Source organism: Apodemus sylvaticus, chromosome 13, assembly GCF_947179515.1.
Source record: "Apodemus sylvaticus chromosome 13, mApoSyl1.1, whole genome shotgun sequence".
In the NCBI taxonomy this organism is placed as follows: Eukaryota; Metazoa; Chordata; class Mammalia; order Rodentia; family Muridae; genus Apodemus; species Apodemus sylvaticus.
The window spans coordinates 83929547-83948699 of record NC_067484.1 but is presented as its reverse complement, the minus strand read 5'-3'; the positions used below and the strand labels follow the sequence as shown (position 1 = coordinate 83948699).

At 38.7% G+C, this 19153-nt stretch overlaps 1 protein-coding gene across 1 annotated transcript in view; it reads right to left on the bottom strand.

The window, feature by feature from the left end:
- Ccdc178 (coiled-coil domain containing 178) overlaps window positions 1-19153 on the bottom strand; it is a 378492-nt gene that overhangs the window by 25226 nt on the left and 334113 nt on the right. The window contains exon 20 of the mRNA XM_052155657.1: window positions 13485-13619. Coding sequence (XP_052011617.1) covers window positions 13485-13619 — 135 coding nt within the window. The remainder of the gene's footprint in view (window positions 1-13484; window positions 13620-19153) is intronic.

Below are 19153 nucleotides of genomic sequence, written 5' to 3'. Positions count from 1 at the left end.
AACACAGCATCATTATGTCAGGATGATGCTAAGTTGTATGAAAAATACCTTCTGGATATGCTCCATTAGTTACTAATTTTCAAACTCTTAAGTTCTGCCTTTGAGGGACGCATCTCCCCCACACCACTGACGTGGCTCCTCCACTAGAATAATGGGCTGCTGACATAACACAAATTAAACAACTTAAAGTGCTGTTTCCTTTCTTTCTGTTAAGTACAAACCCAAGTCATACAATTTATAGCTTCCTAATAAAAGTAATAAGAAATGTATTATTTTATTTTAAGATAAGAGTATGTTTGTGCTTAGTGAGTTACTTTGTGGGATGAGGGGAACAGAGAATTTAATTCATAGTGTTTGGCATTGATTAGTGTTTTATTTATTAACCTTCTGATACATTACATTGGCATGTCTGTGAAAGCAATGTATTTTCATTCTAGATATCAACATTGGAATTACACTATTGTTTCACCTGTCTTCCATTGGGAGATGAATATCTGTCATCATTACTGACAGGTACTCTAGATGTTGTCAGATAAAATAATTCTGATATTTGCAGAGATGATAGACAGGAGTCCAGTGGCAACAGTGTGTAACTAACCCTAAGGATTGCACAGTGAAGGAGTTGGGAGAGAATCAGAACGCTTTGAGGTGGAGTAGGAAATAAGAATGTGTTGTTTACGGAGCTGAAAAGGAACCTGAGTAAATTGGATGGGAAAATTTAACATCAGAGTCAGCACATAAAGGATAAAGAAGGCTGGGTTACATTGGCAATCAAGAGCTTAATTTACTTATGTACCCAGGATGTTCCCAGGACCTCTCTTGGGCTCTCTATGCTGGCTGCTAAATTAGGTATTAATTAAGCAATAGAGATATTCCTTTAGGGAGACCCACTGGTGACACGGCCTTCATCATTCCCCTAACCTCATTTTGCACTCATCCCAACCCAAGCCCTAAGCTCTGCTCACAGAGGCCTTCCCACTCTGGGAAAACCAATGACTTCCCCCAGTATGAATTTCCAGTTTCACCATATGAGGTTAATCTTACATGGACAGTCTTAATTCTGCTAAAAGTATTATGGGATATTATATGATTTCTCTTGTAGGTAATTTGCAGAAGTGACATGTTTAGGGAATTTCCCTTCAAGTATTTCCTAGGTATATATATATTTTAATGTTTCAGTTGTGCCAACCAGAAAACATATCTATTAGTGTCCTAATCACTTAAAGAATTTCAAGAGTTGTTTTATGACTTAGTACATGGTCTGGGCCTGGAAGTCTTCCGAGTGTGCCCCAGAATGGGTAGACTATTTTCCAAAACTGTTATGTCAAGTTAGTTGATGAAGCCTTTCAGATCTTCCATGTTTTGATCCTTTAAAAACAAAATCTCATGTTCTATTACAGAGGGGTAAGCATTGGGGCATCACAATAAATGAGATCCTTCTATTCCTCCTTTAAGCTTCTCAATATATGAATGACTGGCTTTATTCCTGGTATTATTTCTAGTTGTGAGGGTTTACTTTTTATCCACTTGTGTTATTCTTGGTGTTGATAGAATGATTTTCCAATCTTTTACTTCCAAGAAATTTCATGTATGTCATAGGCATCATAAAACAGACTGACATTTTAATCCACTATAATTAAATATATTTTCAATTGGAAATTTTAATCCCACCCATATTTTACATAAGATTTAGGATCACCTGTTTCCTATTTTCATCACATTAGACCTCTTTTTTTTGTTTATTTATTTCTGTCTTTCCTTTTCTTAACTCTTGTAGGCTAATCACATATTTTTCAATATTCTGTGTTAGTTGTTCTATTGGTACTTTTGCTGAATCTCTTAAATTTGAGTACGGGGACTACACTGTGACTCAGTACACCTCGCTGAGTTTCTGTGGGGATTACTCTGTACTACTTCATGTGAACTTTAAGATGTAGATCAGAACAGTTCTATTTCCCCTTCATCTTTTCTGGTACAGCCGCTATTTATGTCGCAATTGTAGATAGAGGCTATGACTCCAAACCAGGGTATTAGCTTCAGTATTTAAATTTGTCTTTTAAATAAATTAGAAGTGTTTGTCTCCTCTTTAGTTTGTTACATGTGATTTGTTTTTCTCCCATCTTTCTGGTTGTTTTCAGAATTACTTGTTGAGGTTTGCCCAACTTTTAGACAACTGTAGAGAAAATGTGTATATGATTTAGAGAAAGATACATATCTCTGTACCTTTAAGATTGCATAACTGCTTTAAAGAATCACCCACTTAAATATTTCCAATTTTATTATGTAGGGGAAATTATATAAAGAAAATTGTTACATGCAGGTCATTTGAGGGTCCATCTATTAGAGTTGTTGAATATGGAATGTTGACAAACAATGTAACCATCTTTCTTTTTTAGTATCACCTTTGAAGGATGCTTTCTGTTAGTGTTTTGGGAGGGTCACTCTTGCCTACTTCTTGTCCATCTGCTTGTTAGAGGCACTCTCATGTCTTATGGCCCTCATTGCTTCTGATGTAGTGTTAAAATTAGTTTTGAATTTTGTATCCTGTGCAATTGCTTCTATGATGGTCCCCTTTATCTTTGGCTTCCAGAAGTTGATTATAATGTAAATGAATGTGAGATTTATGTATATATCTTTTGGAGGAGAGGGCTTTCTGAATTAATGTGATCAGCAATTAATATTTTAGCTCAATAGCCACATCAAGTTTTATACATTTTACTGACTTAAGTATGTTCCCTTAGTATATGATGGCTTGAGCTGTAATTACTACTGCAAAGAATGTTACCTAAGAAGCAAATGTTATTATTTTACTTCTTGGTCTGAGAAATGAAAGGTCATGAATGATTTACTGAATGCGGAATAAATACATTATTCTCCAAGAATGCCAAACTTAAATAGCTGTCATTGTGCTCTTGTTGATGACTTAATCTCTTATTTCTCACTGTATTCCTCAGATATAATGAAATTTCAGTAACACAAAGAAAATTGTCAGGACAGTGTAGTTATAAGCATGTCTTTAGTAGCCCAAAATACCTGAATTTAATGTCTGCCTTTACTACTAGATGTTTGGACAGCTTGCTTTACCTATATGTGATTTGGTTTCTTTTCCAAAAATATAGGGTTACAATGACAGAATGTCATGGAATTTTTTGAGAATTACATTAATTAAAATGAACAGTGTACTGAGGACAGTGACATATTATAAGGACTATGTAACATGTTCTTAAAAACAAAATAGTAGGAGCTGGAGAGATGGCTCAGCGGTTAAGAGCACTGATTGCAATTCTAGAGGTCCTGAGTTCAATTCCCAGCAACAACATGATAGCTCACAACCACCTGTAATGGGATCCAATATGTGTGAAGAGAGCAACAGTGTAGTCACATACGTAAAATAAATAAATACACCTTTTAAAATACAGTAAGCTTCAACTGGGTACCCTCAGCCCTCCAGGACTCTGTGTTGGAAGATGTTCATTTCCCTTCACCCCATGCCTTTCTCTGTTTAATATTCAGTTTAATACCCTGGAAGGTAGCCTTACCCAGATCTCACTTTTGACAATGATTTCCTTCTGAATTCAGACCTAAGTACTTCTCCTTCTGCTTTCTAGCTAACCATAACATTTATCACCCGCACCTGATTACTCTTAACCTTGTAATTATCTGTAATATGTATATTTTTTGGAGCTGCTACTTTTAATACTCAAGACACAGTTTCGGAATTATTCCTTTCAGAAACCCTTTTCTTTTCTCAGCTTGAACTCTTCCTGCCTCTAGCTTTACGTGCACAGCAGGATGTGCCTGCCATCTTTGTGAGGTCACAAACTCTTTGAGGGTGGATATGGACCCTGGGGCTTTGGGACCTCAGAGTACCAGAGTGCCTTTTACAGGGCAGACCCTAAGGAATGTATTGGAATGAACTGATATTCCTCAGCTTAGCTGCAGATGACTGGAGATCAAGGACCACAATATGTATTGTGCACAGCACACTTGCATTCGCTAGTAGGGAGTGAATCGGGGCCTTCAGTATGCTATGGCAATTCACTCCCTAATATCAATCAAAATAAAATTCCAGAGGCATAATTTTACCAGGGAAGGATAATGAGATAGTAAGTCCTAAAGGTAGGAGTATGAAGAAATGAGCTAACATCCCTTTCAGACACCATTTTCTGAATCTGAAATGATTTTTCAGCAACAGACATTTGTTTGTTAGCAATAATCAGTTTGGGATGAGAACAGAATGCTGATTTTACAGCTAAAGGAAGATACTTGGCCAAAGTGTGACTCGATGATTTTACTGTTCTAAGTAAGAACATTTGTTTAATTCTTCTGTTTCTATGCTTATGCGTTCCCCAAAAGCAACAGCAGGAGCCAAAGAATTGAAGCCAGCCATGCGTTTCCTTCATTACGTTATATGACCAGCAGTGCTGTGCACTTAGATGGAGTTCCTTGAATTCCCAGGAGTCTAAAGTGCTGTGTAAAACTTAGAGTTGCTAGATTTTATTAATTAATTAATTAGTTAATTCACAACGCTGATGGTGGAACCCAGGGCCTCACATATGCTAGACAAAGTGTCTATGACTGAGTTATAGCACCAGTCGCTGCTTTGCAAGCTTGTGGATGTGAAAGAATTGTAAAGTACAACTGGGTTCACATCTAGTTGGTTTTGGAATTTTTTTTGATAATAATTAGCTACGTATTCAGAATTACCTTGCAATAATATTAATAGAACACACACACACACATACACACACACACACACACACACACACACACACATGAGAGAGATTTGAGTTACAGTAGCAGGTTGCTTACTGTGTACAGGGCTAATCATATACCTCATTTTATGAAGTACATTAACCTTGGGAGACATACCTGGTGTGTTTTTGTTCAGGTTATACATGTGTGTGCACCTGTGCAAAGGCCTTCAGAAGACTGTCTTGGGCACTGTTCTTCAGTCTTTTTCATTCCCCGCCTACCCACTTCCCCAACCTTTTAAACAAACAAATAAACAAAATCTCTTACGGGCCTGCAAGTTACTAATGTCTTTCGAACTCTGGGACCACAAGTGTGGCACGATGCCACCTGCCCTCTCTTGGGAGTCTGGGGACTAAACTTCAGTCTGCCTGCTTGCACAGCAAGGCTTCACCGGCTGCACCATAGATCTCACCAGCCCAGGTCCTGATGATACTAACCTAGCAACCGATCCACAGCCTCATCGCTCGCCTATGCAAAAACTCAAACTGGGCTAGCCAGTTTGAGCAATTGCCAGAATTTTCAGTTCTACACAGAAAAGAAGATTTACAATAATGCTTACACCTGAAAACAAATTTAACATAAATTTTAATGGAAAAACTTTATAGTCCAAGGGGATGCAGGTGCCACAGCAGAACTGTGAGGCAGCTGGCCACATGTTTGTGTGTGTGTGTGTGTGTGTGTGTGTGTGTGAGTGTGGGTGCCCAGTTCAGGTTTTATCCAGCTCAGGTCTCCAGCCACCATTAGGGTGGGCACCTCACCTTGATTAACCTAATCTAGAAATCCCTTCACAGATGTGCACAGAGGTTTCCCCCACAGTTATTCTTTTTTTTAAGTGATTTTTTTTTAAAAAAAACATTTATTTATTGTTATATCTAAGTACACTGCATCTGTCTTCAGACGCAACAGAAGAGGATGTCAGATCTCATTACAGATGGTTGTGAGCCACCATGTGGTTGCTGGGATTTGAACTCAGGACATTTGGAAGAGCAGACAGTACTCTTAACCACTGAGCCATCTCTCCAGCCCCCACTACAGTTATTCTACTCCTGTCAGGAAAGCTGTCATTTTCTTTGCTTATTCTTAGGAGCTCTGTATTTCGGGTTGAAATGTTGAATAACTGTCTTATTAATTTATTTTTTTTTATTTATTCCCTTTATATTCCACTCACTGCCCCCTCCTGGTCATCCACTTCCACAATCCTTTCTTCATTCTGCCCTCCCCTTCTCCTCTGAGCGGGTAGGTCCCCCTTGGCACTTCAAGTCTCTGAGAGGCTAAGCATTTCCTCTCCCATTGAATACAGACAGACAAGGCAGCCCCTGTAGAAGAACATACCCCATGTACAGGCAACAGCTTCTGGGATAGCACGCCCTCCAGTTGCTCAGGACCCACATGAAGACCAAGCTGCACCTGGGCTACATATGTGTGGGGAGGCCTAGGTTCAGCCCGCGGATGTTCTTTGCTTGGTGGTTCAGACTCTGAGAGCCACAAGGGTCCAGGTTAGTTGACTCAGTTGGTCTTCCTATGGAGTTCCTATCCTCTTCAGGGCCTACAAGTCTTATTAGTTTTAATGCTTCCTGGTGAACAGATGGCTCAACAGTTAAGAGCACTCGCTGCTCTTCCAGAATACCCAGGGGTTCAGTTCCCAGCACCCACAGGATAGCTCACAACCCTCTGAAACAACAGTTTTGATTAATCTGATACCATTTCCTGACCTCCACAGGCACCAGATGTTCACTTATATACAGCAAGGCTAAACACTCACACATACAAAATGAAGATAACATAAATCTTCACTCTAATGTGTATTCTCTCTTAGTAGGAGAAACAGCACTGTGACAATAGTGGCAGATTTGACCTTTCTTACCCAGTGTCTCTGCCTCAATTGTTATTTTATAAAACATATGAAACCCAGGGAGTTTTCTTATATGTTATTTTGTTTCTTATTATCAGAGAACATTTTTGCTCTTAACAGTCACTGCTTAGTACATATTGAATAAAAACAATCCCTCCTTTTGATTATTATTTATATTAAATCAGATGGATATATTTTCTGAAGTTGAATCCTTGCATTTTGATACATGATATTATTTTTGTTTTTTGAAGAAGGAATAGTAGTGTTCTTTATTGATAGTAACAGTATCTTCATCACTGAAAACATATATATATATATATATATATATACACATTGTATATGCATATGTGTATGTGTATATGTATATATTATATGCACATATATGCATATATTAGATATGTAATATTTAACATATCTATCTATCTATTTACCTATAATCTATATCTTATTCTTCTTTCATGCATTACATTCCCAACTGTAGTTTCCCCTCCCCATCTCCCTATCCCACCTCTTCCCCAGATCTACTTCAGAAAAGAGCAGGCTTTTCAGGGATCTCAACCATAAACAGTGTAAAAAGTTTCAATACAACTAGACATAAACTTTAATATCAATGCTGTACTAGGTAACCCAGTAGGAGGAAAAGACCTCCAAGAATAGACAAAGGGTCAGAGATACCAATGATCCCACTGTTAGGGGTCCCACCAAACCACCAAGCTACACAATCATAATATACACACACAGGACCTAGCTCTGAGCCACGCAGGTTCTGTGATTGTCATTTCAGTCCCTGCGAGGCAACCATGAGCCTTGCATACTCGATTCTGCAGGTTGTGTTCTCATGGTGTCCTTGATCCCTTTGGGTTAGAGAGAGGGCTCAGCTGTTAAAGACTAGGCTCACTACCAAAATCACAATGCTATTTTTTTGTAATAATAATTATTAAAAAAGATGGCATGAATATGAGAGAAGAGTTTGAGGAGGAGAGGGGAAGGGTAGAAATATAAACAGAGTATTCATGTATGAAATTCTCAAAATATATTAAATAAAAAAATCTTAGAAGTTAAAAATAGCTCTTATTTTGATTGCAGATGAATTTAATTTTTATTTTGGATTCCAACCATGTGTTATTTCACATATTCTGAAGGTATTTTCATCTGCATCAGACTTGTTATTGATACATCCTAATAGATGTCTTTTATCTGTAAGAAACGTGAATTTGAGTATTTCTGTTTCAGTCTTTCTCATTTCTTCTTAGACTGAAACTTAAAAAATTTTACACTTCTTTTGAAAATTTCATACATGAATACCATATTTATGTAATTCCCTCTCAAGTTCCTGACCCCTTCTATGATCATTGTTTTGCGTGCACACGTGTGCACACACACGCACGCGCGCACACACACGGTCGCACGCACACACACCTACTTATGAAAGTTACAGGGTCCATTAGTATTGCTCATATGTATATTGCTTAGGGCTGATAATCTTATCCAGCGAGTTCATTCCTTATTTCCTTATTTCTCTCTCTGTCTCTCTCTCTGTCTCTCTGTCTCCCTCTGTCTCTCTCTGTGTCTCTGTCTCTCTCTCTCTCTCTCTCTCTGTCTCTCTCTCCCTCCTCTATCTCCGTCTTTCTCCCTATTCCCCTCTTTGTCTCTGTCTCTCTCTTTCTCTCTGCAGCCATTGACTATCTGGAGCTCTTGAAGCCTTTGAGATTTATGTGTTTTTTATTTGGTTTTCATTAACTTTAAATGCATAATTCTAAATGATGTGGATTTTGCCTTTATGAGTAATCGGCAAATCTTTAGATTCCAAATGCATCCTGGAGCTGTTCATAGCTTTGAAATCACTAAACATTTGATCATATTTTCTATTTCTATACTGTCCTTCCTTATTATTTTTTGAATTACTCAAGTTTTATCATATTGCTTTCCTCAGATAGTTTAGTGGTGATAACTATTTCTAGACTCATCGCAAATATTCTTCAATATTGTACCTATATTAAAATATCTATATTACTACCTAAAATTATCCTATAAGACTTAGCCATTTTTTACTCAAATGTAATATATATTTTAAAGGGTAATTTATATTTTAAACCTGCAATGCATTTGTTTTCACAATTTTATTTTGAAAAGATTGCACAGAGATATTTTGTTTGATAATGTAGATAAGTGATTTTGGATTTTTGTCGTCTTCTTCTTCTTCTTCTTCTTCTTCTTCTTCTTCTTCTTTCTCCTTCTCCTTCTCCTTCTCCTTCTCCTTCTCCTTCTCCTTCTCTTTCTCCTTCTCCTTCTCTTCCTCCTCCTTCTCCTTCTCTCTCCCCTCCCCGTGTGTGTGTTTGTGTGTGTGTGTGTATTGGGGTATAGGTGTATATGTATGGGGTATGTTTATAAATTATTTGACACATTAATTCTGGGCCATCATAATTCTACAAAAAGAAACAGTGAATGTTTCCATCTATAAATATAAGAATATAGGCACCTGGAGCTGGAAGGAAAGCTTAAAGATTATCATATTCAATCTTTTTTTTAAGTATAGAATATAGCTTAGTCATGGCATAGGGAGGGGACTTGAGAGAGTAATAGCGAAATAGAGAGGCAGAAAGAGAGAGAGTAGAGAAGTAGAGGTCGGCCATGAGCAAGTGGAGAAAGAGGGGGAGAAGAACAGGGAGGGGGGAAGGGACAAGAGGGCAGAGCAGGAGCAGGAAGGCCAGAGCAAGAGCCATCACGTTCAATCTTGATCAATTCACAAACTCAAAATTGTCCTCCTTATCATTCAAGAATGGTGATTAATTTAGGTGGAAAAAGATGGAGCAGGAGGACATGATTTTCAGTTTTAGAAACCTGGCATACTGGTGGGTGAAAGGCTGCTGGTCAACCAAGAGATGTGTGTCTAGAAGCCATAAGGGCCTTGAAGGAGCAGCAGACTCCCTGGGCCAAGTGCCAAAATGTCCATTCCCACTAAAAATCTGCAACATCCTTCCCCGTTTACACCCAACTGTATCTGCCTGGTGAGAGAAAGCAGGCATAACTGAAAGGAAATGTATTCTTATTGGGTCCAAAGCTGCCTCCTGATCTTTTCTATACCTTGGTCCTATTGCTGGCTTTTAGAGACCAACAAAGAACATGGTAACCTTGCATTGTAGTCTTTAGATGTTTGCCTATCAAGCCAACTCATTCCGTGCATTCTAATCCATATATCCTCTCCTTTCCCTTCCCCCAATCCTTCTATTACTGTTTCTCTTAACACTGTCTAATGTGCCTCCTAAACTATATTTTCTACATTGAATAAATTACTGCACATATATGAAACCTAAGAAAAACCGTGATTTTGTTTTATCCTTTCAGAAAAATGTACTCCATATGCAGCCCAGCCCAAGGTCCCACTTGCATGTGGTGGCTGCTTCTGTCTGTTGAGTGACTGGGCAGTGCTCATGATTTTTGCTCCCTAAGATGTGAGAGAAGTATTACACACTATAGGGTCACGTAAATTAAAAACAAGAAAGAGCAAGAGGAACAATTAAAGAGAATAAGGAAAAATTAAATAAAGGAACTTTGTATTGTTTCACACATATGAAGCCAAGACTATGGAAAATCTGTCTACATTATCACCCTCATGGTGCCTTATATAGTTGCTAGACCTGGGACTTGTTTTTGTTTTGTAGAAGTTCACTTTGGGTCTTATCAAACTCATGGCCAATCAATATAGTTAAACATTTTTGTTATATACACAAGACTACACAGTCAAATATACTAAATCTTCATTCTTGATATCATTAATCTTTCTGGCTTCTTCTTGAGCCTATAAATCAAACACTTCTTTGATCCCCCCCCCCCATTTTCTGCCAACTGCAGAGCTCTTTGTAGCTCTGGAAAAAGTGCTGCAAGGATGAACCCAAGGTTCCCCTTTCTGTTGCACATGGGCTTTGGATTGCCTTTACACACTATCATGTGCATACAAGTAAATCTTCAAAAGGTCGAGCCCGTGACTTTTCATCCAGTAGTTCTCTAATATCTTATGGAATCATTTTAACAAGCACTTAGAGATATAAAATATTTAGATTCCCCCATATCAATACAGATATTATTCCTGAGATCAAGTCATCTGAAGATGGAAAACAGGTGTCTGGGCTGTTAGGTAATGTTAACCCCTCTTTGAATCGGACTGAATCCCTGACAGGCAGAGACTCCTCTGCAAATGTCTTAGGTGACCCCCATTATGGTTTGCTAAATTGGTATTATAAATGAAACCAAGGAAGATATTAGGCACTATTGGCTTAGTAGTATACCCCTAAAATAGCTCAGGGAGAAAAGTGTTCTTGTCGCTAATACAATAGTCCCTGGGGAATCTTAGAAACTTCTAGAAAGGAGGGTGCAGTGGGAAGCATGCAGAGTCAGCAGTGAAGACGCGAGTCCTATAGGGCTGCTATGAAACTAGAGCTGATGACCACGGGTAACGAAGGCTTGTGACCAGGGAGCAGCAGGTGGGGGTTGAATGTGGAAGAATTTTCAGTGAAACTCACTGAGTCAGGTGTTTTTTAACAGGCGAGTGATGAAGGGCAATGCAGAAGAGCGGAGCTAGAGTAGGAACTAAAAACAGTCAGGAGTGGAAACAGCCCAAGTGGCAGCTATGGAGGGTGCGGGCTGGGAAGGCTGGCCGGAAGTAGGTCCTGGAGAGGGATGGGTACCATGCTTGCTTTTCAGTTTAAATCTGATCCTCATGGGAGGATTGTTTGCTTTCCTTGTTTTGTGGCATGATTTTAGTGGTTGCAATTTCATTTTTAACGAAGGTTAATGATTAAAAGTTCTAAACTGAAGTCATCTATTGTACAGTGAAAAAAATGCAGCCACTAACTTCTCCTGAAATACACTAAATCTAAGTCAAGCTCCCTGCTGTGTCTCTAGGCACCATCTGAGCTTCCCTCCTTGTTCCGGGCCACCCCTTCACGTCCGGATTTCTTAGGGCCACGAACATAGACAACTGGAAATTAATGTTGACATTGTCTAAGAACTTGAGGCTGCATTTCCACATACAAAACAAGAACAGGGATTGCTTGAAGGTTATGGGCTAGGCACTCACCTTACACATATTCAAATATGTCTTATTCATCCATCTTCAGTATTTGTAAACACATTGCAATTCATAGTAAAAATTTTATGATTTGTACTATTTATAAGAGCATAAACATTTACGGAGAAATTCAGGGTTTTTCTAAGACTAAGTTATTGGGATGCCTAGAAATGGTTGTAAACTGCAAAGAGAAGCACTATGAGGAGCTGCCCATGTTTGTGTTTTATTTATTTAAATCATTCATTCATTCATTCATTTATTTTCTACCTATATCTTAATCTGTTGTACGGTAAGAGATGGTTTTGTTTTGTTTTGTTTTGTTTTTTAACAAACATCCCAAGGCATTTCAGGATTTTAATCCAGTGCACTGGTCCTTTGTGCATAAATTGCCAGTAAGTTTTGGTATAGCAGGCGCCACATTTTAAACTTTAATCCCCTCCATTTTATTTTAATTGTTTTCATAATCCATTGTCAACAAAACCAGTATGGAAAGAGTTCACACAGGATACTCACATGGAAATGCTAAAAGCACTCATATTGATAAAAATGGAATGTGAAATTGGCTTAGTAGTTGTAGAATTTCTTTGAAAATCATTTTTTTTTTTATTAAAAGGTTGGAAAAACACACGTAGTTGGCGTTCAATACTCTCATCATACAACTTCCTGATGACCACATTGGTGCTTGTGTTTAATGGAACAAATAATTTTGCTTGCTTTATTTATTTATTTACTTATCTATCTATCTATCTATCTACTATCTATCTATTTAAGTAAAATACCAAGTGTTTTCCTTTCAAGCGTCATGTTTAATATAGTTTACGACACTTTAAATGGTATAACGTTAGCTTTAAGCGACTTTGAGTAATAGTCCACCAAGAGTCTTCACCTGGCCAACAGCGGTTTCTCAAGCGTGGCAGACTCTCAAAGACCATCGAGCCATCAAATGCCTTTTCCAGATTCTAACACAGGTAGTGAAATGTCACCTGCATCTGGAAGCACCGACTGCCTTATTTTCCAAATAGAGTCACTGCCATATATGTGGAGGAGGAGGAGGAACCACACAGAATATGAAAGATGATGGCAGGCAGGACAAACAGGAGCCACGTTCTCAAAAAAAAAAAAAAAAAAAAAAAAAAAAAAGCACACTTGACAGCCAAGTGTCTTCAGGAAATCATTTTCAACGGTTCTGAAACCAGAATGGAGATGGCAGAGCATGTGGTGTGCAGCCATGAGGGATTGAGTTTGGATCCCCGGCATTCAAGTAAAAAGAAAAATCCTGGTGCATCACTATGGCATATGCCTAAGTCTTGTCCTTCCGGGGTAGAGCAGGAAGGATATCTGGGGACCACTGACCACCCAGTCTCTCCCAAGCAGGTTGTATTTCAATGAGAGATTCTGTCTCTAGAAAGGTAGAGGATGATTGAAGGAGGCACACAGTGTGGAATGAAAACGCCCCCCCCCCACACACATACACACACACACACACACACACACACGTAGAGCAGAACAGCATTCACAAAGCTTGGGGGCCGGAAAAATAAACACATTTTTATAGAATGTATGTATCAAAATCCTCCCTGGGGTTTGAGATAAGTCAGTCCAATCTCCCTGTTCCCCCAAAGTATGTACGGTGTGTGGTATGTGTTCTCACTTACTGAATTCATCCTTCACGCAATCCCAGTCTATCAAAGAGGTTAAAAATTTATAAAACTCTGATGGGATATGGTTTCAATGCTTCACCACACAGCCCGTCATTTGCTTTCCAATCTAGATCAGAATAATCTTGCTTCTTTCCCTTCAGTCACCTACCTGCACAGCTAATATTTTCTGAATGCTGTTCTGGGAGTCTCCCTGGAACTTGGCCAGCTTGGACTCGTTAAAAAGGATCAGCATTCGGAAGTATTCTTGCCATTTCTGGTCCAGACTTCTTTGCAGCTGACAGAGCTAAAGGCGACAGGGAGGGGAAAAAACACGCAAGTCAGGGGAGGAGAGGAAATTAATGGCACCGTTCAAGAAGAATGATGGAGGGAAATATAGAAAGCAGCCAATGGCCCGTTCCGCACTGTACGGACCTGACAGGAATTTCACAGTCTCTTGATTTTTCAGCCCGCTCATGTGCACTCGTCGGAGACCAGTCACATCTGGCCGCCAGGATGGGGGGTTAATTTTCTCTAAATGCCTCAGCAGTTTTGTTCTAGCTGAAGCAAACTCTGTGACTGCAAAGCTGATGAGTAAAATATTTCTACTTCACCCAGTTTAACTCAAAACCGATAGCCTCAGGACATATTGAACCTTTCTGTTAAAAAAAAATCTTTTGACGCTCTTTGAATGGCACATCGGGTCAAGTCGAAGTTTTTTAAAAAAATGCATCCTGAAGACTTTGATGGACACCATTGCATCTTTTTCTTACTCTTAAAGCTTACTACGGCTATGGATGTGTGCATCAGAGCATGACAAAAGCAGGAGAATTAAGTTAGCCATCAACTGTGGAGGAGAGGGGGAGGAAAGCAGGGAGGGGATTTCCAGCTAGGACTCGGGGATTAATCTGCCGCCCTCTGATCACGTGACATGGAAACACATCAACATTAAAGTACAAAAGATCCAATGTTTAGAAGTGGCACATTTAAGAGTCCTGTGGACCTTGCGGGGAAGGTGGGTGAGAGAAAGAGGGAAGAAAGAGAGAGAGAGAGAGAGAGAGAGAGAGAGAGAGAGAGAGAGAGAGAGAGAGAGAGAGGGGAGGGGGGAGGGCAAAGGTGGGGGGACAGAGGGAGGAGAATGGGAAGGGATCTCCTTTCGGGTTCTAAAACACAGGGGAGTTGAATATAAAAATCATCCATAGAGAAAATGAGAAGAGGGGTCGTTTCGCATAGAAAAGCAACTCTTCCCTCAGACAGCTAGCGTTCTCTAAGAAGTACTATGCTAAGTCTACATCGAATCGGGCGGAATTTATCAGAATTAACAATAAACTTCATTTACAAAGGACCCAAAGAGTCACATAGTGTATTCTGTCACTGAAAACTCATTTAGGGAGTTTTAGCATGGATAAGCACTTAGAGTGTGTTGCAAAGTGGAAAGAAACAAATCTCTGACAAAGTGGGAATTCATATAAACATCTCTTCACGTGTACAATAAAACATGTTAAGGGCATCAAAGGTACATGAATGAAACCATCTGTAAAACATTCAAGAAACTTTTCGTGAGTTTCAGAAATTTTTGTTGTGTATTCACTATAAAATTTTTTGAGGAAGTAATGCCTAATGTTGTGTGTGAGTCCTTATTCTAGATAACCTCCTTAGGCTTTGTTAACACACACACACACACACACACACACACACACACAAACACACACATATACACACATATACCCATACACACATACATACACACATATACACATACACACACATATACACATACACACATACATACACATACACACAAACACACACATATACACATATACCCATACACACATATACATACACACACATACACACACATACATAATACACATACACACACATACACACATATACAATACACACATACATACACATACACACATATACACATACACACATACATACACATACACACACATACACACATATACACATACATACATACATACACACATACACACATACACACACATATACACATACACATATAAACACACACACACATACACACATATACACATACACACATAAACACACACATATATACACACACACACACACACTGGCTCAATTCACATGCCAAAAATGAAGCCACTACTCTGCATTAATTTAATATAAAAATGCAATTAAAAATATATCTCTGCTTGGTTGATGGTGAATTACATAATCCAGAATAAATTTATGGAAATTCTGGATAATTTAGGTTTGTAAAGTAAAATCAGCAAATTAAAGGTTACAATTACTTTGAAACAGAAGTTTAGTGAATTTTTTTTGAAATTGCTTGTCTGTAACATAAGCCAAGTCTGATAATTAATGGCAGGTGGTAAACTATATGTTGATATACTCATTACTGCATTTGGAGTATACAGGAATGGTCACATTAAGATTATCTCAGCTGTGCCAAAGTCAGGAGGAGGATGCAGGTCTTGGAGTTGTGTAGTAGTATGTCAAAATTAGCCGTGGCCCTCTATCTTGACTTTAACAACTTGTCAGCTTGTACTGATAATAATGTGCTTAAGAGATTGTATTTAATTTACAAATTACCTTGGGACTGAAATGGACAAGGATAAAGAAGCCTTGAGTTCAGAGACCTGCCTGCATCTGTGTCCCGAGCGCTATGATTAAAGGCAGGCACCACCATCGCCAGGCAAAATTATTTCTTAAAACACATGATGAACTTTATAACATCACACTTGGTCCTGTAGTAAAATATGTTCTGGCAGACAGGATAGCTTGTTTTGAAGTGCAAAGATGGAGAAAAGAGTGGAAAATTCTTCACTTGGTTCTAAACTAAAATTATCAGGAAATTATCTTGTAGAATAACTCATCATTAACTATTATACCTAGAAAAATGTAGTAAAACATACTGATGTGGAGTTCTGTGTATTCTGACTCAATAGACCAAAAACTGAACTAAACATTCTCAATAAAGTAGCTGTGTTATATAATAAATATAAATTGTTAATCAAAACCTATCTATAAATCACTTTTTAAGGATCTAGCCTCTGAACTGATTTAACAATTTTTTTTCTTAAAAAATCTTTTGTCTTCATTCCTTTCTGTCAGTAGATCATAGGTTATTGCTGTCTGCTGGAAGCATCTTCACAAAGTCGAAAAGTCTGTATTTCTAAAGGTTACCTACTTCTATCTTAAAGCTCATATTCCAAACTGTGCTGATATGATTGGAATCTGATGACTTCCTGATTTTTGCCTTTGACATGTGTATGGGAACCCTGGCTAAGAGCAGACATGAAGTTTTCTGCAAACAACCAAAGTGCTGTGGATCTGAAGCACAGGAGTGAGTGTCTTGAAAAATAAGTTGTACAATGACACGAGTATTTATGTCTGTAGGATGTTAGTAGGAAATGAATTATAAAGCTTTACATACACATCACGTTTCCATGGGATTGTGTACTCACATGATGCTCAACAGGATTATTGTAATATAAAAATTTCAAGATAGAGAAAGTGGAAATTTATCATTTAAACATAGAATAGATTGTACACAAGACAATGAGTGTTCACAGTGACACGCCTTAAATGGCGGTCTTTAAGGTATTAAGACTTAAAGATCTCTTTGAGTCGCATCGTGTAGCAGTGTCAGCTCTGTCTCACTGAAGGGCATGGTGGTAAATGATGTGACCAGCAGGCATAAGGCTCTGCTTTTGGTCTCTAGTAACAGAAAACAATAACAAATTCCTCATAGTGGGGACACGTGCTGAAACACTGCTTTTCCTTCCCATTCTTTTTTTTGGGTGTACTTTCTGTGTTGAGGATGTAGTTATTTGGAAGCTAGATTAACACTCAGAAGAACTTACTTTCCCACTATATGCCAGGATACTGGAAACCGATCCACAAATAAAAGTTGCTGATCCTGATGAATGATAAATTAATATCATAGTAGCCAGAAAGAAGAAAGAAGCCGGGCTTCCAAGAGGTTCTTGGAAGGCAGCTTGCACAAGTGGGAACTTCCTGACTTGTGCTCACAACATGGCTAAAGAGTACTGCTTCTCACGCCACAAACCAAGTGCACAGAATCAGTTTTACATGGTTTATTTCTTTATTATCATCATCATCATCATCATCATCATTTTAAAATCAATTTAGTTATTTATTTACATCTCAAATTCTGCCCCCTTCCTGTCCCCCCACACAGAGTCTATACCACATACCCCTTCCCTCCTTCTCTAAGAGGGTGGGGCTCCTTTGGGTCACCCCCTAACCTTGGCATATCAAGTCTCTGCAGCCAGACAAGACAGATTACGTGCCAGGGCCTTGGTCTGGCTGGTGTATGGTCTGCGGTTGGTGGTTCAGTCTCTGAGTTGCCAAGGGTCCAGGTGAGTTGACACTGTTGGTCTTTCTGTGGAGTTTCTGTCCTCTTCAGGCCTTTAAGCCTTTCCCCCAACTTGTCCATAAGAGTCCCCAACCTAAAATTTGTCTTGTCTAAAAGCCATGCAGGTACAAAGATGGAGCAGGGATTAAAGAAATGGCCAACCAATAACTAGCCCAACTTGAGATCCATCTCATGGGTAAGCACTAATCCCTGACTCTATTAATGCTACTGTTATGCTTGCAGACAGGAGCCTAGCATAACTGTCCTCTGAGAGGCTCTACTCAGCAGCTGACTGAAATGGACGCAGAAACCCACAGTCAGACACTGGTCTATTTCTATTCACATTCTGTTTTTTGCATGAAAATACCAAAATGGCCTTAAAACTGTCAATATAGAGCACAGCTTGAAGTCTCTTGTATAGAAAAGGTCATTAGGACCAATGCAGAAAAACTAATACTTCAACATTTTTTTGAGGTTTGGGGAAAATCTGTAACTACCAGTTTTCAGTAGAAAGAAGAAAGAGTTGAAAGTTTATGAAGAGAAGTTTTTTCTCTGTGGCATAGACAGAGACCATTGCAGAAAACCACAACCAACCAAAGGGCAGAGTTGGAGAGCTCAGTACCAGTGGGTACATCTACAATACAATGCTTGCACCTAAGGCTCAGGGAAGATTGTGAAGAGAAGAGGCAGAAAGACTGTAAAAGCCAGAAGATGAGGGAGTTTGCTGTGAGACCATATCTCCTAGGAGCATCAGAATCCATATTCATAAAGTCTCCCCATCATGACTCCTGACCATGACACCAGCAGTGGATATGACAAACTAGATGAAGAAAACTCCACAAGGCCTTGACCCTACACAAGTACTATAGGCAACTGAGGAGAGCTGGAAGTGGGAGTGGTGGCCTTCCTTAGGAGGAGCACAACAATTGGTTGTCCTATGTCAAATTGTCACCTATGTCCAACAAGTAACATTATATGGACTGAGCAGAATATATTTATGAATATATATATATTTATGAATACACATACATACACATACTTAGGAATATATATATATATACATATATATATACATACTTAGGAATCTCTCTCTCTATATATATACATATATATATATATTTAGGAATATATATATATATATTTAGGAATATATATTTAGGGATATATATTTAGTAATATACATATTTAGGAATATATAAATTTAGGAATATATATATATTTAGGAATGTGTGTGTGTGTGTGTGTGTGTGTGTGTGTGCACAATAGCAATTAGTGAACAAAGGGACCATGCATTTTAAGGAGAGAAGGGAGGAGCATATGAGATGGTTTGGAGGGAGGAATGAGAAGGGAAAAATGTTACAATCATATTTAACCTCTGGACCCTGAACCTAGACAGCTCCTGCCTCCAGGATCCTTCTCCACTTGAATTTCTGTCTTGAATTCATCTAATGATGATCAGTGTT